Source organism: Rissa tridactyla, chromosome 5 (assembly GCF_028500815.1).
Source record: "Rissa tridactyla isolate bRisTri1 chromosome 5, bRisTri1.patW.cur.20221130, whole genome shotgun sequence".
In the NCBI taxonomy this organism is placed as follows: Eukaryota; Metazoa; Chordata; class Aves; order Charadriiformes; family Laridae; genus Rissa; species Rissa tridactyla.
This window is the reverse complement of record NC_071470.1, coordinates 54,920,496-54,942,263: the sequence shown is the minus strand read 5'-3', so window position 1 is coordinate 54,942,263 and position 21,768 is coordinate 54,920,496. Positions and strand designations below refer to the sequence as shown.

The window sequence follows — 21,768 nt, the reverse complement described above, 5'->3', positions numbered from 1 at the left end:
AACCATAAATTCAGTACTGTTTTGTTTTTCCTGTCAGCCGAGGTTGCCGATTCAAGTGATGATTACTGGTTAAGAGTTTGTGATTCAAGTTAAACAGATCTCCCTCACTATAGGCAGGGTAGATTCTGGCAATGATGCTATGAACATGTGAAGCGTGAGCACGGGACTCGAGTAATTTAGAAATACCTTTTTTGTAAGACTGAGAATTTAGTAAATAGGGGTTTTTTTTCCCCCAAAGGAGTTCAATCAGAAGCTATTAAGATTGACCATAAAGCTTTAAATGTAGAATTTATCCTTTTGAATTTGCCATCAATTATTCATTTTAATATTTAAATATCTTTAAATGATTAGGACAGTGACATGGGTTTCAAGATCTTCAGATAATAAAAAAAAGACTGGATATCCATGTACTGTGATTCTTTAATGTGTCCCACAGGGCACAACTGTAAAACAGGTTTTGAGTTTGAACTCGAAGGCCTTAAAAGTGTGGTAACTACCCTCAAGCAGCTGAGTTTCTTGGTTTTCAGGTTGACAGGCTCTCTATAAGGTTAAGTCTATAAAAGGTAACATAACAGCAGGGGTCTGAAAAAGCCTGATGATGATGCAGATTTGCCAAAGCATGTTGTGTGGTGGTGCCTCAGGTAGAAAATGGCAGCAATGCAAAGTCAAAAATTAATGTTACTAAAAATTAACATGATTATTTAGCTTATAAGGTTTAATTTTGACATGATATACTGATCTAGCATGAGGAAGGATGGAAACTATAACATTATTTCTATCCAGGGAAGCAGGAGAGAGTTCAGGACAAATCTTTTAGACCCACGTTACTGCTTTTTGGACGACGGTGCAATTAGTCCAGCAATCTTTGAGATTATTGTTAGTCTAATCTTTAAACAAAGAAAAATATGAAAGTTATTCTGTGACAACATGATCGACAATGATAAAACTTGAGAAATTGGAGTTTGAGCTTGCTGACTTGCTTGCATCTGGGTAAGGGATAGATTCTTTGCTGCTTTGGGAAATTCCCAGAGGCGGCCTTGGCCTTTGTTAATACACGTTCAAGAAATTAAGCACAAAGGATTTTGTTTCTTGTGTGCTAAATCCTACTTAGTAAACATTAGTAACTTTATGTTCTTAATGCTAAGATAATATTAATCTTAGAAAAGCCTTTGTGTCATACGAATGTAATATAGAATACATTTGTACTTGCCTTTCACTTGCATGACAGAAGGGCAGGATTTTCTACTCTTTATCAAGTTGCCGAGCAATTTGAGACTGCTTGATTCTACAGAAAACGATTCAGTTGAAGTGCACTTAATTTAATCTCCTCTGTTTCACTGAGTATCTGATAAAAGATAATTGAAAATGCCTCAACTTGTGCTTCAGAAAGTTGTACTTGTAGTTAAACCAGACTTTGGTCTGCTTTTTTTTTTTCCTGTTCCCTCTTAAAGGTCAGTGAATCTTATTTGTAATGTGAATTATGCTGGAAAGTAAGCCATTTATGGACTCAGTCCAGAGCTGATGGAGCAGCCCGTTAAATGTCCATCTAAAACGTAGTTGTTGCATTACTTTGTTTTACAGTGGGAATGCTGAATTGGTCATCCAAGCAAGTTATGGCGGGCCATGAGGTAGCCAAGAATTGACTCAATATACAGTGAGTTTGGGATTTTTCTAACAAGTCCCTTTTTGTTCATTTGTGAAAGTAACTCAGAAGGGGTGAGGAGAGCACATAAAAGGCTGGGATTGGTTTTGCTGCTTATTTCAGTTTTCTGGAAGGCTGATCAGGGTGCTGGTTCTGTAAGGCGAGTTCCTTACTAGTTGTGATCCAAGTTATTACAGTCAACTTGATGGTGACAAGAGTAAAAAAGGCAACTCTTTTTGTCTCACTTGCATGTCCCCAATTTTTCCTTTTAATTAAAAGGGAAAAATGGTCTTCTCTCTTTTTTTGGTGTGGTTTTTTTTTGTTTGTTTGTTCTCAGTGCATTCTTACTGACTCTAATTCCATGTAGGGTGTTCTGCATTGTTCCCCAGAAGACAACACTACAAATACTGCCTTATCTTCAACAGAGAAAATTTCCTCCCTGTCTTTCACCATCCTTTTTGTTAGAAAATAAAGTTGTCTCCTTCTTGTCTAACAAAATGGTGATGATTTCATTAAATACTCTTCTTTAAAGATATTCAGGAAAACAAAATGTCTCATAAAAAAGATAGATCAGATACGGTTTATGAGCAGAACAGTCAAAGAGATTAACAAAGTTTGAAGGAGATAGGGGAAGGAAAAAACTTTAAAGCAAATAATGGCTGTAATTAAATCTACTATTTTGTAGGTTAAACAAAATCTAAAATAACTTGCCAGTTGTGAGGTGAAAGATACTTTTCCACAATCCGTGTGATGCTGCTGTGCTTTACTTCTGGGGGCACTAACAAAGAAGTAATATAGTAGATAATTGTGGTGTTTCACTTCAGATATTAAAAAAGAGACAGAGGGAACTCTGTGGCTGCAAGGCATAAATGCCTGTTAATTCAAGCATTCAATAAAATTATTTGGAAAATGGTTCAAGAAGCTGAAGCCTTCCAGTTCTAGTCAGGAACTTGAAATGGAGCTCACCAATGAGCTTCTGTGCCAAGGAGTTTCCAGAGCTCTTGGCAGGTCTCTGGCAAAGCAAACTAAGTAATGGTTGTGTGGCTCAGGCAGGGCTGAAATTGTTCCAACAGTAGCTTCTCTTCACCTGATGTACCAAGTCAGGAGATGACGTAGCATAACTGGTGTATTTCATGAGAGTGGCAGGGCAAGCACATTGGAAAATGAACATGTGCAGTTATGTTGGAAGAAGACTGTTGGACAAGCTTTTGCCACTATTCGTAGGACCGAAATATCTTCTTTTTAGCATAATAACCTTTCCTAGCAGGGAAGTAATATAAACAAAGGCTCTGTGCATGTGGTGTGAGGCCTGCGTGGTTAAATGAGCTACTTTGAGCTGAAGTATGCTGTGCTGTGCCCTGTTTGCTTTGATGGAAACCTCCTTACTGATTCTACAGGCTGTGGTAGAAGGAAATGAAGGACTTGAGTGCACCCTCAGTAAGTTTGCAGATGACACCAAGCTAGGTGGGAGAGTTGATCTGCTTGAGGGTAGGAAGGCTCTACAGAGGGACCTGGACAGGCTGGATCGATGGGCCAAGGCCAGCTGTATGAGGTTTAATAAGGCCAAGTGCCGGGTCCTGCATTTCGGTCACAACAACCCCAAGCAACGCTACAGGCTTGGGGAAGAGTGGCTGGAAAGCTGCCCGGCAGAGAAGGACCTGGGGGTGCTGGTGGACGGCCAGCTTAACGTGAGCCAGCAGTGTGCCCAGGTGGCCAAGAAGGCCAACAGCATTCTGGCTTGTATCAGGAATAGCGTGGCCAGCGGGAGCAGGGAAGTGATCGTGGCTCTGTACTCAGCACTGGTGAGGCCTCACCTCGAGTACTGTGTTCAGTTCTGGGCCCCTCTGTACAAGAGGGACATAGAAGTGCTGGAGCGTGTCCAGAGGAGAGCTACCAGGCTGGTGAGAGGTCTGGAGACCAGGTCATGTGAGGAGAGGCTGAGGGAGCTGGGCATGTTTAGCTTGGAGAAGAGGAGGCTGAGGGGAGACCTCATTGCCCTCTACAACTACCTGAAAGGAGGTTGGAGGGAGGTGGGTGTTGGCCTCTTCTCCCAGGTGACTAAGGACAGGACCAGAGGAAATGGTCTGAAGTTGTGGCAGGGAAGGTTTAGATTAGATATTAGGAAGAATTACTTTACTGAAAGAGTGGTCAGGCACTGGAACAGCCTGCCCAGGGAGGTGGTTGAGTCACCATCCCTGGAGGTGTTTAAGAAACATCTAGATGTGGCACTTCAGGGCATGCTCTAGTGACAGAGATTGTAGGTTGTTTGGTTGGACTCGATGATCTTAACAGTCCTTTCCAACCATGAAGATTCTGTGATTCTGTGAAATCAGCCGTGCTGAAATGAAGAGCAAAATCCCAAACTCTCTGGAGCTTGAATATACATTGAACTGAATTGCAATGCTTATCCGATCAAAGATGGATTAATTCTTGGATATGCTTCTCCAAATAGAAAACAAACCACACCACCCCCCACCCCCCCCCCCTAAAATTTTAATCATAGACTCCAACAGATTAGGTGGCCACCAATGGGTGGTTAGGCAGAATGCATAGAACTAGTTACACTTGGAGCGCTAGCTGGATTTTGGAAAGTAGTAGCTCTTCCGCTCCCCCTAATCCACAGTAGTTTATTCCATTGTAATAAAAAGACATAAATTAGACGTCAGTGTTCAAATGGTACACAGTGACATGTTTTCAAAACCAAATTAGATGCAAATCACTTAGGCCTTTGCAGCTCCCAGTGAGATTTTGCACGTGTTGGATGACTGGAATCAGTTCTGTTAACTAAGTCTTACGCAATACAGTATAAGCATCGTGAAAAATACAGCTTTCTTTTATGGTGAAGCACAATTTTGAGATAGTTAGTCATATTTTTAGTATGTTCTATTGGGTTGGGGTGTGTGTCAGAGTAAGAGAAGCAGATTCTGCAGTCTTTTTAGACACATGCTAATGGAAAAGTGTGAAGTGAATGGTAAAAGATATGCTTTCCTCCATGTTGTAGCTGGAACCAGATTAATGGACTGAGAGCATTCTGGTCTGAAATACAGCCGTTTTTTGTTCTGACATCTACAACTTAGTCTACAAGGAGCTGGTTTTAACAAGTATAGAAACATGCCTTTGTGTATCCAGTCATAACATGCTGCAGGGGAAAAAACAAAGTCATTCCTAATGCAAAAGTGGTTATTGATCTCTATTGTATCTACTTAAATTTATTTATCTTTAAGCTATTTTCTTTTTATACTGGAATGCAACTCTCACCTGCATTTACAAGGAAATACTGTAGACCATTCTGGAAAGCTGTAGTTAAGTTGGGAAAAGCAGCCATTCCACTCTGCTTAGTATCTATTGCATTACAAATATGAAGAGACTATGAAAAAGTGCAGAAGCAAGTTTAAATATTGTTTCAGCTCTCCAGTGTTATTCCAGAAGAACAGTTAGCAGAATGGGTGGGCTGGGAACTGCCCTTTCTTTCTAATTTGTTCTGTGCTGTAAAACTTGTTTAAAAAATAGGTTATTAAATTGGAAACAAAGGTATTCTGTACTTTTTTGATTGTGTTTTGGAGACCTGCATAACAGGGCAAGCGTTTTATACCTAATCAAAAATTAGTCCTTAGGGTAAGGAGGAGACAAGCATCTGTCCCTCGGCTGAGCACTTACCTGCAATGTCTGCCTGAGTTTAATTTGTTTGTACAGGCACTTCTTGTGAAATGGGGAGGGCTTTTGAAAGACTTGCCTTCTCCCTCGAGTTTTCTGGTGATAAAAGAGGGTACTTCAAACCTGGAGCTACCCACTGGCTGCCCATAGAACGTGAGAGACTCCTTTGTATTCCCTTCTCGGAGCAATATTGCTTCTGGAGATAATGGCTTTGCTGAAGATACTCTTTGAACAGAGGAAGGTTGCTGTAATGATTTGGGTCAAAATGAAGGTAGCCTGTACTGAGGAGTTTCTTACGGTATGCACTTCGGGTATAATAAATGTTATTTTAGAAGGATCCAAATTGCCTGGGGTACTCACAGCCCCAAGTTGTATTTCTTTTTACCCATTCCCTCAAAAACTTGTTCAAATGGAATAGATATTTATGGTGGTAGTGTGCTTTTGGGGGTTTGTGCTTGAATTTGTATTGATCGAGAGTTAGTATAGTTTAGAAGTCTTGCAGCTATTCGGTGTGTTTGCTACGTATGATCCTTGAGGCTTTTGGGAGCATGTGGATTCGTGTCCATTACCCTTTTGAATTCCACTGGAATCTCTCAGTTGAGGTGGCGAGGCTTTAAGACTTACACTTCCCCCAAACTTTTACAAAATTGTTTCAATTTCTTAGTTGCACTCTCAGAAGTGACCAGTTGTTCACATCTGCACAATGTAATGTTACCTGTCATCAAACCTAGAGGAGCTTTTTTTTTTTTTTTTTTAGTTTATTTCTCAGCTGTGCGTGATGTGGGGGTTTTTGGTGTGAAAAGCAAATAGAAGTTGGTACCACCTTTGGTACTTCTCTCTAGTTCTGCATAGCTTTAATAGATAAAATTTGTAATCTGCATAGGTTTCACTTGTATGCATGAACACGCACGCAAACACAAGCACACAGGTACAGAAATTCATTACACTTTTCCATGTTTAATAATAAAGGAGTGAATTATGATTACATAATTTCTGATTACATAAATTCTGATTACAGAAATTGTAAGAAAGGCGTCAGCTGTATGTCGTGATACCACTATGGTACGCATTATTTCCTCAACAGATTGTTTATTGAATAGAAGATATATCAGAGTGTCTTGTTTAGAATGACTGTGCACAGATAGGTATTATAAATGCTTCATGTCCATGTGCAATCTGTTGTCCGCCTTACAGGTACTTCTGCATTTGCTGCAGATGGTGCAGTGTAACAGAAGTTAAAAATAACTTCAGAAAGCGTAATCATTGTAACTTCTGCAATTATTTTTAGTTGTGCAAAGGTAAAAGGTATTTTAAACAAACTTCAAACCACAAAACCTCTTGATTTTGAAAATGTGTAGGCTAAATTGCTCAGTTTGGGATACCTCCGTAGATTTTAAAGGTACTTCCTTTTGTGACCTGTTCCCTGTAGTAACTGTTGCCTTGGTCCTAGCATATCCAGAGAAGCGGTGATGAGGTACTGGCTATGCACATCTTCATGTACCTTTCGGGTCAGTAAGGCATATATTTCGACTCTGTCTTCCAGTTAATGATATTATGTACCCTTTTATAACGTCATTCTTGCGTATGGTCAAAACTAGGAGAGCTTTGCGCTTTCTCTGAACAACAAACCACTTAGCAAAGGCGTTGATCCTGTTACCAAGGGGAGAAGCATAGCAAGCCTTGACAGAGATGGTTTGAAGTGCTCGTTGTGCCAGTGAACACCAGGCATCTGCAGAATCCCCACTGGAGCCTCAGCTGAGAGATGTAGCAAATGTTTTGCTTCTTCTGTGAAGAATGCTTCACCCAGCCTGGTCGGGGTTGCATCAGGGCATGAGTCAGCACTCAGTATCGCCGCAGATATTTTTCTGCACATGTATTGTCAAATCACAGTAAGGCCATGCCAGGGGTTTGGAATATGCAGTACATCAGAAGTTTGCCTTTGAAGCAGAGTGAGAGAAGGGACAATTCCAGAACCTAAATATTTCTGGATTTTGAATGCCTTGGGAATTACCAGGTTTTATGTTGGTATTTTTACTCCATTTGATTTGAGAGGCCAGCTGTACACCAGAGGTCTTGGAGGTTGTTTTGTGTAGAAGAAATAAAATGTGTGCGAGGGGTAATTTTGTTGATTAGTGTTTCCTAAGGCTTTATTAAAACTGCGTGAGTACATACAAATGTAGAAGAGTTAAATCAAACAGGAGAAAGTCTTCTGTGTGTGGTTACGGATCTGTTTCAGGAGGTGTTGAGCACCCAAACTCTTTTCCCTGCTTGTTTCCCCACTGCTCGTTCAGGCTGTGAAGTTTTCTTTCTCCCCCTGAGCTTCTCTGACCTTCCTGCTGCCTCTTGTGCAGGTGGGGAGATCTGTATGAAGCAAGAACCAGTGAATTCCCTGGCCTCTTGCTGCCTTGTGCCCCCTCATTTCGGTTGTGAAGTATGCCTTTTCTCTGCAGGCCTTTATTATACACTTAATGCAAACCCATTGCTCAGTGTGAGAGGTAACTGCAGTCTTGGAAAAATGCTTCTTTTGTTTACAAGTAGCAGGAAATAGCCGCTTGATATGTGAATAAAAGCACTAACAACCCCATGTTCCACTTAAGTCAGAGTTGTTTTCCTTGAGTCAAGATGGTACGCACAAACGAAGTAATGCACATAACAAAATAGAACAGCGCAGCACTCTCTCTGAGAGAAGGACCACCCGGCACGTTCGTGGGTTGTATGTGCTGGATGGCTTCTTGGGGCTAGGTTGGGATTATGACTTGCTTCTCTCCGTCCTGCTTTGCCTTATGCTGCTTTGCTTCATTATGGTAATAATGTAGTAGGCCAGCTATGCTAGTTAGATCAGTAATGTCAGTATAACGATATTCCAGATAGATAAATTCCTGTTTCTTGCTAAGGTCATTTAATCAAAAAATTCTGATGAACCTTATAGATAAGCTCATCTCTTGAGCGAATGGTTTTGAGAGATTAAGAACCAGTGAAAATGTGTAGGCTAGATTTATCATTTGCAATCCATCAGTGAATTGATCGCTTTTCTGTTATTTCCATGAGAAATAGCATGTGTGGCTTCTCCTCTGAGTAATGGTGCTCACTTTCATGTATAAGCAGCAATCTTGCAGAAAACCTGACTTGAGATCTTTGCTAGAGCACTTGAGTCCTGTTTGCCCCTTTTGGTTTTCAGTGTTACTTTTGTGGAAAACGTCTTAATTTTATTTGTCCTAACATTCGTTATTAATGATAACTTCTATAAATGTATGCACACTGCAATCCTTCCATGCTGCAGCAATAACTTGCACAGTTGTGCCTCCATTCCTGCCCCCCTACCCCCCGCCCTTAGTCTTGTAAGCCATACCTGCATCCCAGGCTAATTAAAACCTTTCAGTTGAAGGAGGAGTAAAATTTCTCACCTTCTGGGAGGGTGCACCAAGACTCTCTTACTTCTTCCTGGTGGAAAAGACAATTTCCTCAGCTTCTCTTGAAAACTTAACTGCTTTAGCATTAAAAAAAAAAAAAAATAAAAACAAAATTTCAGACTCCTTAGGACCAGAGAAAAGTTGTTCATGCAGGAGAGGAATGCTGCCATCAAAATTCCTGACCCTAGGACAGATGAGGCCATTTTTTATGCCCAGCAACCACCGATTATTAAATGTGGAAGTGGTCTTTGGACAAAGTAGAAGGCATGAGTTTAGTTTCACTGGTGCCTGCATCTGCCCAAGTTGCAGTGTCACATTTTCTCTTCTCCCATCTGATGTAGGGCTCTTGAGTCCTCTTTGGTAAGTATTTTGGGCTTGGTCAGGGTAGAGGACCTCCAAACCCCAGCTTGGACGGGTATAGCTGAGATGTTTACCAAGAGAAGAAGAGATGGTATTGAGATAAGGTCTCTCAGACACAGCAGTTCAATGGAGTGAAGTGAGCTCCGGCTGATTGAAATATCTTTTGATCTTGGTTTGAAATAAGTCACCTGTTCTGCACTAAGGGATTTGAGACCTGAGGGGTGACCAAAAGTGCGTCGCTCCATCTCGCCATTAGCAGATGAAAGAGTCCTCCCTTCCTTGTTTCTGTGCTCATTCGCTGGCTTTTTTGGATAGAGGAAATGGCCTCAAGTTGCAGCAGGGGAGGTTTAGACTGGATATTAGGAAAAATTTTTACACTGAAAAGGTTATTAAGCATTGGAACAGGCTGCCCAGGGAAGTGGCTGAGTCACCATCCCTGGAGGTATTTAAAAGATGGGTAGACGTAGTGCTTACAGATATGGTTTAGTGATGGTTTTTGTCAGAGTTAGGTTGATGGTTGGACTAGATGATCTGAAAGGTCCCTTCCAACCTAGGCAAGTCTATGATTCTGTAAGGGTGCTGGAAGTCCTCTCGTGCTATGCTGGTCTCCGTGCAGGCATCCTTCACAGAGCCACCATGCCCAAAACATGCCGGTGGATGACAGAACTGAGTGCCCTAGTGCTGAGGTCTCTCTGTGGGTGTCATCATCAGCAAGTGAAGATTAAATTGTTTGCACCTGACAGACCTGGGAATAAATCACAGGTCTACAATTCTCTCATTACCTCATAAAGCTTCCTTTTTAAGCTCCAATGTTCTGCTTGAGAACAGGATGTTTCAGAGAGTATCAGCAAAATGGGAAGTTTAGACAGATTTATTTTTATCCATCGTGTTTTATTACGCAGTAGTTGAGATTTGAGGGAAGATATGGTTTACAAAAAATATAAAAAGCATCTTTAATAAATAAAAGGAGGATTTGGATTAAATACCCTTTTAAATACAGAACTAGAAGCTTATACTGAGGGCTTTGAAACTCTATTGCTGCCATGTATACCCAGATAAAACCCAGAATGACAGTTGTTTGTTTTGGGGTTTTTTAAGAAAAAAAGCCTATTATACACAATGGTCCAATCAACAAAAACTTGCCTTTTCAATTTTTTTACAATCCTACATGTGTTATTTTTAAAATAAAAAGAACTTTCCACAGCAGTCCAGATTAGTTGATGGAAATAAATGTGAATGTGGAGAGGCGCTGCTTGGAAGATGAGTCCAAGGCAGAATTTCCATGTGGATGGTCTGTGGTGTAAGTGCTGGTAGAAGCGAGCCATGAAAACCGAACAAAAATACCAAGGCTGATTCACAGCCACGTTACTTCAGATTAATGCCAGTGTCACTTGGGCTAGTAAGTTTTATTTAGTCATCCAGAGCAGGCTGAACCCTGTTTCAGAGCTCGCAGTATGATCCGTTAATGCTGGAATAGAAAGAACACTTGTTTAATGGAATTACAGCGGCATAGCGTGTTGATGACTGTGGTCCATAATCTTTAGCGCTGATCTATGCGAACTGTAATAACATCACAAGAAAATTAGTTCTTTGAGCATGTTGGAAGAAGAACAAGTTGTCGCTGGGAATTGGTTCATACACTGTACTGGAAGCGTTTCAACTCTTTTCATCGGTAGCGAGAGGCACCGTCGCTTACAGGGCCCATGGAGACCTTACACACCCTTTGCCTTCTGCTTGCATCCTATCTAAAAACAGAGGGCTGAATTTCCGTATTAAAGGTTCCAGTTTGAACTGGAGGATTAGTTTGAACTGGCAAGGAATATCTCCGATACCAGGCAAGATGAAACAAATTGTGCTGAGCATGCACTGAGTTGGTTAATGTTGGGTTCCAGGAGGAGCCAGTCATTTAAACTGCACCTGCGTACGTATTTACTGTAAAGACTACGATTTGGATTTCTTTGTTGGCTTTTTTAATATGATTCTGTGTAACATGATGTGCATACCCCTAAATCCTAATCTAGACAAAGCCAAGTCATGCTGTGAAGTCTATGTTAGTGTGTAGCTATTGAACTGCAGAGGAAAAAAAAAATTAAAAAATGACCAATACCTTCTTATTTTACTGTTTTTCCAGGTATATGACCTGACCCCTAAACAAGAAAGAGCTGTTATTGGATCAGTAATCGGTGTAACCTGGGACAAATTAGTTTTCTTGTATAATCAAGTGTATTTTATTTTATGCCTGTCCTGTGATTCCCGTCTATTGATCACAGTTGAACAAGCAGAATTCCGTTCTAGTATAATTCTGAAATGATTTTTTTCACACTATTCTGTGTAGAGCTTAGACAGTTCCTCATACAGCACAAACCAGTATTAGTCAGTATAGACTCACTTGTACAGCAGTATGCTGATTTAAAACTTCTGACAAAGGCAAAAATGCTACTAAAACAAGCAAAGCCATTCAGTATTAAAATAATGACACACATACATGCTCCCCCCCCAAAAAAAATTGCCCCAAAACCCAAAAAACCATTCATCAACTGCTGTTTCCAACCACTTTTTAAAGTTAATTTGGCTCCCGCTGCACTAAGTCCGTGCACATATTAATGTTTGTAAGGCTTTATTCTCATTTGTTCAGCTTTGGTCTTGCCTGATTAATTTGTGAAGTGCTGGTGTAGATCTGCTACTTACTGTATGTCTCTTGACTGAAAAATAATAAAGCACATCAACACTTATAGATCAGCATGACTTTTTTATTTAGGTCACATGGAATAGTTCAGACATTAATGCTTTAAATGTTCTTCACATCCTGATATTTATTGGTTTAGGTAAGGTGCTTGGGGTTTTTTGTTTGTTTGGCTTTTTTTCCCAAAGTTTGGGTTTTTTATTTAAAAACTTTAAATAAACTAAAACTTACATGGTTCAAAGACGCTACTTGCAAGTCCTCAGCAGCTTGGAGCCTGGAAGCTGCAGGCAGTAAAGTACTAAGCTCTATGACTGTCGCTACCCCCTTGTCTTTGCCCTGTAGGCTGCAGGCTCTTTGGGCAAGGTATCGATTGCTAGATGCCAAAACATCCTAAATTTGAAATATAAGGCTTTTTTTATATATATATTTATATTTTGTAAAGGATTACTTTCTAATGCCAGCAGGAATTTCCATTTTCTTTGCCTGGTGAATAGCTTCTGGACTTTCTTGTAGCAGCAAGAGGTGAGCTGGTCTGTCTTATTCAGGAAGCAATTTCTGCTGGCTGACATTTAAGCAGAGTAACTTCTGTAATTTAACATTTAAGCAGTGTTAGAAAATGGAATAGCTGGAAATAAAGGTTGCTTTACCTACCCTTCCTCATCTCTCCTTCTAGGATTGATTTTAACAAACTCGTGTAACTAACGCTCAGTATTAATAATGTAAGAATAAATAATGTAACTGTGCTCAGTGGTCAGTTTTTGGATACTGAATCTTGGTTGTATTTGCATCTTGTCCTGATGGAGCAGCTTTGGAAAGAAAGGACATTTGCTTTTTGCTCTTCCTCATGTCGCTGGACACTTTGAGGAAGACCTCAAAGCTGAGCACATTTCTGACTGAACTTAGTAACGGTACCCTGTTATGCTCAAGAAGTGTGAGAGGGTCTTAACTAAGACCTCAATTTCTAGGTGAGGAATGGTCTTGCAGTGCTCCTTTTAGCTACATTGTCAGATAAAAGACTGAAATTTGGTAGTGTCAACTGACTGAAGTAGGTTGAACTGGAAAGTCAGAAGAAAATGGTGCCGTAAATCTGTACTGACACCTGAAGGTTATTCTGGTCCTAGAATAGATTATTTTTTTTCTCCCCAATAGATTGAAATAATTTCACATGCAATCACTTCCGAATTGTTTCCAATTAGGAACAATAGTGAAGTCTTACCATAGAAAAGAAATTATCCATCACTCAAGTATTTTGGGGGATGGAGGAGTGCGCCTGATTGCTTATCTAAGTCTTGGAAGACCTTTGGTATTTTCCATTGTTACAGGTTTTTTTTCCCCTGACTTTGTTTTCTCCAAATGAATTGTTCCTATAAAGGAATTTAAACTCTGGATAATTATTGTTCTCTGTTCCAAAAGCTAATAAAAACAAAGCTCAACAGTATGCAGTTGGAGGCCTATGGAAAAACTTGGGTGTAACACACAAAGTAGAAAAACAAACTTTGCTGATGAGGCCAGGAAGCTACGATCACATTTTCCAGTTTTAACTGTATGTCTTGGTCCTAACTGGGAATATTTCCTCTTAAACTGAATTTTTCCTCTCTTATTTGATTTTGTAGTTGCTTTTTTATCCATCAGCTGTGGACAGGAGGGGATAATAAATGTCAAAGATATTTGCGTGTGATCTCAAACACAGGGAAAGGATATATTTTTGTAATATTTTATAGGAGCGCATGTTGCTTTGTGCTCTATAAGACTAGTAGGATTTGTTTTCTTATTCCAGTAGCTGGACAAAAGATACTCTGGGAATGCTGTTAGTAAATATCCACATACCCTGTGACTGTATGTTTCAAACAGACCTGTTTCTTTGGATTATGAAGTTTTTCTTTCAGTCAACTCTTTCTAAGGCGTACTCCTTCCCTTTCCAACCACTACCTCTTCCTGGCTTCTCAGGATATGCTTTCTGATGAGCCTGTTGCCTGTAAATATGTTTCTGCAAAAATTTTCATGATTTTTTTTTTTTCAGATTTTTTTATTGCTGATTGTTTGATAATGAAGGTTAGATTTAGATGTGGCTGGTTATGGTAACTTAAATTTATGTGTGTCGCTGATACCAACGCTTTAACTTATTATAGAAGTGTTCAGGGCGCTTGGGATGGGTACGTGTCAATTCTCCAGATGAAAATCAAGCAACCAAGGGAATCTTGCGTGTTTATCCAGGCCTTTGTGTCTCTTGTTACTCTTGATTTGAGCCCAAAGTAAGAATAAGGTGTCACCACTCTAACCGTTTTCAAGAACTGTTACGTGAATTCTTCTTTAGGGTTTTTAAGGTTTCCTGCGGTGAATGTAAAGAACATAAAATCCTATAGTGCTGGGTGGGGTTTTTTGTTGTTGTGGTTGTTTTTTTTTTTTTTTTAATGGATTTTTCTTTTTTGTGTGGTGACTTAAGGTGGCAATGCTACTTATGGTTGTTCTTTTCAAGTATAATTTAACCTGAGTTTATGAGGAGATTGGTTACATTCTTTTAAAGAGTTGAAGAAAAGTGTTTCTCTGTACTTTTCTTCTTGTTAGGTACTGTATATTCTGGAGAAGGTCAGTAATGTAAAGAAAAGACCAGACAAATTCCTGAAGTGGGTGGGAAAGGGGTGGTACTGTGACTTTTAATCCTCTTTGCCTCATAGCTCTACGAATGGGTAACTTTGGTGGAAAGACACCAGTAGGAATTCATATCTGAGGACGCTGGAAATACGCTCTTACCTCAGCCAGCTAATTCAACAGAAATATCAGAATTTCATCCCGGTGCTGCGGTTCCAAGTTGATGGTGATTTTCAGTGCCCTTCCTCTCTGCTGTGCCACTCCATCCTTTTGCAAAAAGGTCCCTGTGTGCTCCTTGAAATGACGGAGGTAGCTGAGACAAGATTATCCTGTCAAAAACGTATCCACATCACTGAGAGGTAACGAAATAGCTCCTGGCACAATGTGCAGTCCTGCTTCGCAGCCGGTCAGGTGCAGCTTTCTCCTGTAAAGCAGAAGGGTGCTACGGGGGGAGTGAGACTTAAATCTTTCCTTTGCAAGTTTGAGGCTCAAATCCTGCAAAATGTGTTTTGTGTAAAGAACGTCCTTCCCATGGGCATTGCAGAGTTATGCTACGGGAGGACTGCTTGCGATGTGCTCGAACGGGTTGGCTTAGGTGGGGCATTTCACGTGAGGAGTGAAGCGGTAAAGCGTACTGACGAGAAGGTCACGTCGAGTGCCTTAGCACTTGAACCAACTTATCAAGATGGTGGGGAGGTTACACAATCGGCGTAGCCCTTCCTTTTACAAACGCCTTCCTAGCATAGCCTTCGCCCGAAGTTACGCGAGCTTCTCTGAGGCAATTCTGCCTTTGCTGTTGTGTTCTTCAGTTATGATTGAAATGTCAGAAGATTTTAAAAACAGTCATCACAGCTGGGATATTTGATGAAGCGTCTTTGTTATTTTCTTTTTTTTTTTTTTTTTTTTTTTTATTTTGAGCCGCCGTACATTAAGAAATGATGTAAGGCTCGTCTCAGTCTTCAGTGAAGCAGCGTCCTTGCCAACCTCTAGTACCTTCTGGTGATGACACCAAGGACTAGAATTGGTTAACCACTTCAACAGCAATTAGGCAGCTCTGTTGTGGTGGGTTTTATTGCCCCCAGTTGTTGTTTGAGAGGGATGCTGCCCCCACCATGATACATGAAGAGGAATCAGTGATCTTGGGTAAATGCTGACCACTTTTACCGCAACTGACTGCCAACTCTATTGATAATGCTTCTTTCTGGGTCACAGGTGTTACTGCCTCTTCTCAGGGGGCTGTTTTCCATGCTGCCAGCTGAGATATCTGTCAGAGGATCTCTTTTCTTTCTGTTTTCTCTCTAAATTTGGTATATGTGGCCTTTGTTGAGGAATGACCCTCTTGTCTCTTCCAGGTCTGGTTTACAGGTACTGCTACTCTAAGGTGATTTAATGCAAGAGCACCTTCTTTCTGATGGGCTGTTTCTTTATGCAGTATTGACTTGCTCACCTGGTGTAACCCTCAGCTTTCTGTGAAGCAACGTACCTTGTTCTTGAGTGACATTGATTTAATTACATCTTTAAACAAATAAAGCTGAGTTGAGCACTTCTTGAACTTCTTGGCCATGGGGGAATAATAATGCTAAATTTCTATAGCAATCCTCATGGGTTCTTATTATTTTATTTGTAGATTTATTTTCCAGATTTAATTTCCAATACTTTCACCATATCATCAACTACTAAGTTTTGTCAAATTGTTTAGCGAAAATCCAGTGAGCAGATTTAATACAAAAAAAAAAAAATAGTTCTCAAATGCATCATGTCTTCAAATGGCACATGAAAATTTGATATTTTAGAAAGGGGTTGCTAATTCCAGTGATGTTTCTGAATCAGCAATAGGTAGCAGGCAGGCTTTACATCGTGTGTGCGTACCCTTAATGAAAGGAGCTAATGTAAAATGAAACCTGATAGTTTTTGTTAGAAAATAAATGAATATGAGTTCCACTGAAGAAAAATTTTGTTTGAGTCTTACACTGTCATGTAAATAGCTGGATTTTTTTTTTTTTTTACCAGGAAGAAACATATTTACCTGTCTAAAATTAAAGTGGACAAAAAAGCTAGTAAGACATTGCACATATTTTTTTGTGTTGTTTTGTGTCATTTGTACAAATATTTTTATATCAAAAAGAAATTTTATCTTCTAAATAACTCACCCTGCTGTATGCTACTCCTAAAAAACATGTACTAAGAAAAAAGGTGTAGGTTCAAAAAAGATCCCAGTAATTCAGTGTGTTTGAGTGGTGAATCTGTCACCAGGTAACTTGTGCATGGAGATGAAAGCATCGTCCATGTGCCACCTGAGGAGGTCTGTGGAGGTGGATGTTTGTCACGTGAGAACTCGAAGTCCCGCGTGGCTGAGAGGTTTTGGCAGCTCCTCTTTCCCTTTCCCTCTGCTTTGGTGAGCCCGGAGCTGCCTGAGAGGTTCCACTCTGTTCCCCTGGCAGCAGCTGGGGATGGCAGTGACTCATTCTCTTGTTCCTGTCTGTCACTTGAAGTAAGTGGTGTTCTTGGAAAAAAAATATTTCATTATTCCTTCCCTTTTGTTTCATAGTAATCCTGTAAGCCAGAAATTTGTAGTCAGGAACAGGCTCAGAATTACGTAGTGCTAAACTATTGCCACTAGGTCAAAAAGTTGATCCTTGGCTGCTTCTTTCTGTACTGGACTGTAGGTTTGGTCAGACACAGCATGGTACAGAAATGCAGAACTCTGGTTAAATAGTCAATACTCCAGTATGGATGTTGTTGTTGTTCATCAGGAATGCCCAAGAATATGCTATGTGTTGAACCACACTGTAAAAAGTCTTAGTTGGCTATGAAAATTTTTCCTGGCTTTCAGAAATACATTTTTGTTGGAGTTTGAGATAGGAAAAAATACTATGTATCCTCAGTCTGAAAATTATGAATAAGCAGATGTAAAAAAATCAAGCTGCAGACTGACCCGACTTTTTTTTGCACGTGTAGAATTAAGAGTAGACCTGTATAATAACTTGTGCTGTAGCCACTGCTCTAGTGCAAATGTTTCTCAAAATGCAGAATTGCAAATTGCCATCAGACAAATGCAATGCATTGAGTTGTTGAGATGACGGTAGTTATTTGTGTGTTTTCCCTACAAATGAAGAGGAAAGCATTTATTTTTCATGAAAGTATGGTGTGCTATAAACATAGCTACATACAGACATACAGCATAAGTTATATGAAATTACAGGACAAGCATTACAGAGGCAGAATATTTACAAGGAACTTGAATATTGATGAAAGATAGTTTTTCTTACGGGCAGCCTCCTCTGAGAGTATTAATTTAGTGTACAGCTTCATTTTTAAATGAATAATATATAAACAAAATAATGCTTGCTTTGCGGCGTGCTTCTATTTTATTTATGTGTGCACACATGGTCCACTCTAATTAAGCACAGCTCTTTATGGTTTATTTATTTGTTCTAGAAAGGCTGCTTAATATTTGAGAGAAACAGTAATGATGTGTCTGACCTTTGCAGTGGCTGTGTTATTGGTGAGCTGGGTTTTGCAGGAGCCTGCAAGAAGAGTAAAATAGCAGGTTGGTCTTTTTCTCCATTTGCTGGAACAGGCTCAAGAGACCTGATAGCATGAGAAAATTAAAAACAAAACAAAACCAAACAGTAAGTGGTTAAAGAGTATTTTCTTGTGTTTTCAGATCTTGGGGGGATGCTGCTGACAGGCTGAGGTAGAGGGTTAAAAACTTTGCTTTTTGTTGTGTTCTGCGTTTTATTACCAAACCACCAGGGTCGTGTTTCACATGGTGAATAGTTGGTTGTTGGTTTTGTTTGTTTGTTTCATGCCAATATAAAGAAATAATGTAAATGGAGGTGGAGACCAGTCCAGGTTTTAAGTTCTACAGGGCATGGACAAGTGCGCATGACTTTCTTGTGTGGCACTCTTGGAGTGGGATTTGCCACTAAACTTCCTAAAAATACATGTGCTGTGGTACACGCGAATTTTATCACCTGTACCTTTTTTTATGGCCTTTGCTTAATACAGATTCCCACCTCTTTTTACAGAAGCGTCCCCTGCAGCTGTGCCGTGGCCAGGAGCTTGGTGCTGGCTGTTCAACCCACCGCTCCTGCCTCCTCCTGCCTCTCCCTGGTGGGCTCCTCTCCCTGCCCCGTCCTCTTCCCCCTTGTGCGTGCCGTGTGCATGGTTGCCGTCTGATGGGGCTCTCGGTTTTATTTCTGATAAAAGCAAGATCACTGGGAGAGAAAGAGTTGTTTGTTGCAAGTGCTAATAACATAGGTTTAAAAAAAGTGGAAAAACCAAAGCGGGTATGGAGAAAAGCTGATGGATACCTGTGTGTTCGGATGGTAACGGTGCTATATTATAAAGCAATAGAAATTAAATGTTTTCTATATTTATAAAAGGATTTTGGTTGATCCAGGTACTCATGGGTGATACCAGTAATAAATGCCATTTAACTGACTTCCACATGAACATGACCATTTCTTATGTTGTTCTTCTGTGGAAGCTCTGTGTATGTGTACATACAAAATTAATATTCTCGTAATGGAAGATGCAATTTGTGCTCTATTCAGTCGCTCGTGTTTTTGCTAATTAATCATTAATCATCTGGTATTGGAACAGTATCTTTTTTTCTTCAATTAGCCACTGGTACATGTTTGTTAGAAATCTGCCTGCAGAGATTTTACAGTGCTGCAGTTTATGCTATATTTTTCTCTTAATTGGTAGGTAACATTTCATAGCCTTTGTTTGCTTGCTTCCTTGTCTGTTTTGTTCTGTCTTTATAAATGTAAAAATCTCATTTCAGTGTATATGGTAGTTACCTCAAGCAATAGTATGCTGCATAGGTTTTTACGCTATGATTCCTTTGGGGAAGAAGAGAGACGGTTGTCTTGCAAAGGAATGCAAGCTAATAGTACGTGCTTCTTCCAGCCAAACTGATCGGAGATAAGTAACAACTTTTCCCTCTCCTCCTTCCTTCACTCAGGATCATTAGCACTAGCTGGCCATCTGGGGTTTTGGGTTTGGTTGGTTGCTGGGGGTTTTTTTGGGTTTTTTTTCTGTTTTTTTTCTGGTTTTTTTTTTTCCAGGAGGAGGATGGAGTCTTGTAGAACTGCAGAGTTCTCATTCACCTTCCTTTTTCTTGCAGTGATTATTCTTTTTCTGCATTGCATAATGAATTCTTTATAGCTCATGTATATGGCCATCTTGCTCTCAAGGGTCTGCTGTGGATATATGTGGAAGACTGACAAAGCACATAACCTCATTTTTTATGAGTGTCATGGGACAGGCTTAACTGCAGTGGCCGCGAAAAGCGGGGCGAGGTTTTGGTCTTTAGCAGCCTACCACTTATCATAGAAGGTACCATTCAAAACACAAACTAATTTAAAACAGTCTAGGAATTCTTGTTGATTGAGTGAGATCATCACGGATCTGTGGCAGGACTTTCCAGTGCCGAGGACTGTGTTTTAACTTCATTGTTGGTTGTAGGTGTCGTTGCTTCAGGAGAATCCCGGTGGTGTCAGAGATGTCATAAACTTTCCTTTTCTCCCACTTTGTCCCACGTTGAAGTCCAAGAGCACTCAGGATTTAGTGTATTGCGCAGAGGCACATTCATTAGTCCACACTGGACTATTTCAGTGAATGGGCTACTGGTGCTGGGGCAGCAAAGAGGGGAAAAAAAAAAAAAGAGCATTTTCTGAAAATGTTTGTGTTCAGAATATCTGTGGAAAATAACTGCACAAAGTGAAATTGTTTATTATTTGCTCTGGAACTTCTGGTAGTGTAAGCGATGAGTTCTTGGCTTGGGCTTTAACTGATGTGTGTGATTTGTGGGCTGTTTCTGAAGTATACTGATGGTGAAATGAGACGAAAGTTGAAGCTAACAGGTCCATTGATCCGCTGCGTTAGCGTTTTCTGTCTCATGATGTGGCAGAGCTTCCAGTAAGACCCTCCACAGGAGACAAGACCCTTTGAGCAGGGATGGGGTTGCACTGCGGATGTGGCAATGCATCCTGACCCTCCCGCAGCTGTGGCAGGGATCAGGGTAATTACCCTGTGGTTGGGGAGGCAGGCGGTGCCTAATGCCACTCCGCTTGAACCGCGAGGGAAAGGGGGTTAAGCTGGGATCGTGCTCCATCCAGCCTCATCCTGGCAGCTGACGGCATCACCCATCACCTCCCAGCCTTCTCGCTCCAGCTGGCGCCGGGAGAGCGGGAGCAGAGAGCATCTGAAGTTTGCCGTACGCCTCAGACCTTACGTGATGGCAGTACACAGCTCGCTAGTCACTGCCATGTTGCTAGGGCAACCCGCCTATTTATTCATTTATTTCCAACTTCAGTCTGGTACATCCCCTGCCCTGCCTGTGCTGGAGCGTTCTGTTTGGCACTCGGGCACGCTTTGGTGGACTTCAAATGTATCTTGCGTAGCTAACTATTACTTATATGGGGAAGACAACTTCCATCCCCCTACTCCAGGTCGTTAGTGAGAGGTCTGTCTTGGATTTTAGCCTTTTAATTGGAGCGTATCTATGCCTGTCCATGCACAGAAATTAAATATTGCACTTGTTTCTGCATTTTATGCTCTTAATGGAAGGGAGCATTATATCAATGTTCTCTAGTGCTACTAGAGCAGTTTAAGCTCCGTTCCCTTCTTTCCCTAATATTCCCACACCTTTGGGGGGGCTTGTTTGAATGTATCTACCTGTAAAAATGGCCTAAATCTTCCTCTCGGTTTTTCATAAGTATGGATTAGTTGCTCTCGCATGAGTGAATAATGTAGACTGCAGAATACATACACTTCAATGGTATCTTTGATAATTTGTGGTTTAAATTGTACATAGATTATAAGAGGTGGTAGAAAATTCATGTTAACACTGTTCTGCATCAAAGATGTCTTTTGAAATGTGTCATTATCAGTAATAGAAGCATTACTGTAAAAAATGACCAGATATTTTTGTTGTTTTTTTTTTTCCACTCAGCTGTCCCGTTTCCTCCAAGTCACCGGCTCACAGCTAAGGAAGTGTTTGATAATGATGGAAAGCCCCGTGTGGATATCTTAAAGGCACACCTTATGAAAGAAGGGAGACTGGAAGAGAGCGTTGCTTTGAGAATAATAACAGAGGGAGCTTCAATTCTCCGCCAGGAAAAAAATTTGCTGGACATAGATGCACCAGTCACAGGTTAGTGTGGAGTTATGATGATGGAGGGGACGGTTGCTGGTTTAGGAAATGTAAAGTAATGCACGAGTGTATGTGGCTTCCTAAGGAGCTGAAAGGCAGCTTGAAAATCATTTTTTCTTTCCAATACTCAGTTCTCTCTGTGTCCGCTACCACTGGGATAATGGAGCGGCTTGTAAATTAGAGGAAAGGATCACATCTGCTGAGCCCTTTCTGTTTCTAAGACAGAGAACATTTTTAGTCTTAGGAGAAGATTAGGAGAGCTTTC

General features: G+C 40.6%; 1 protein-coding gene across 4 annotated transcripts in view; it reads left to right on the top strand.

Annotated features, from left to right (window-relative positions):
* PPP3CA (protein phosphatase 3 catalytic subunit alpha) overlaps nt 1-21,768 on the top strand; it is a 201,192-nt gene that overhangs the window by 63,274 nt on the left and 116,150 nt on the right. For all 4 annotated transcript variants that reach the window (XM_054202112.1, XM_054202109.1, XM_054202110.1 and 1 more), the window contains exon 2: nt 21,303-21,503. In XM_054202112.1, coding sequence (XP_054058087.1) covers nt 21,303-21,503 — 201 coding nt within the window. The remainder of the gene's footprint in view (nt 1-21,302; nt 21,504-21,768) is intronic.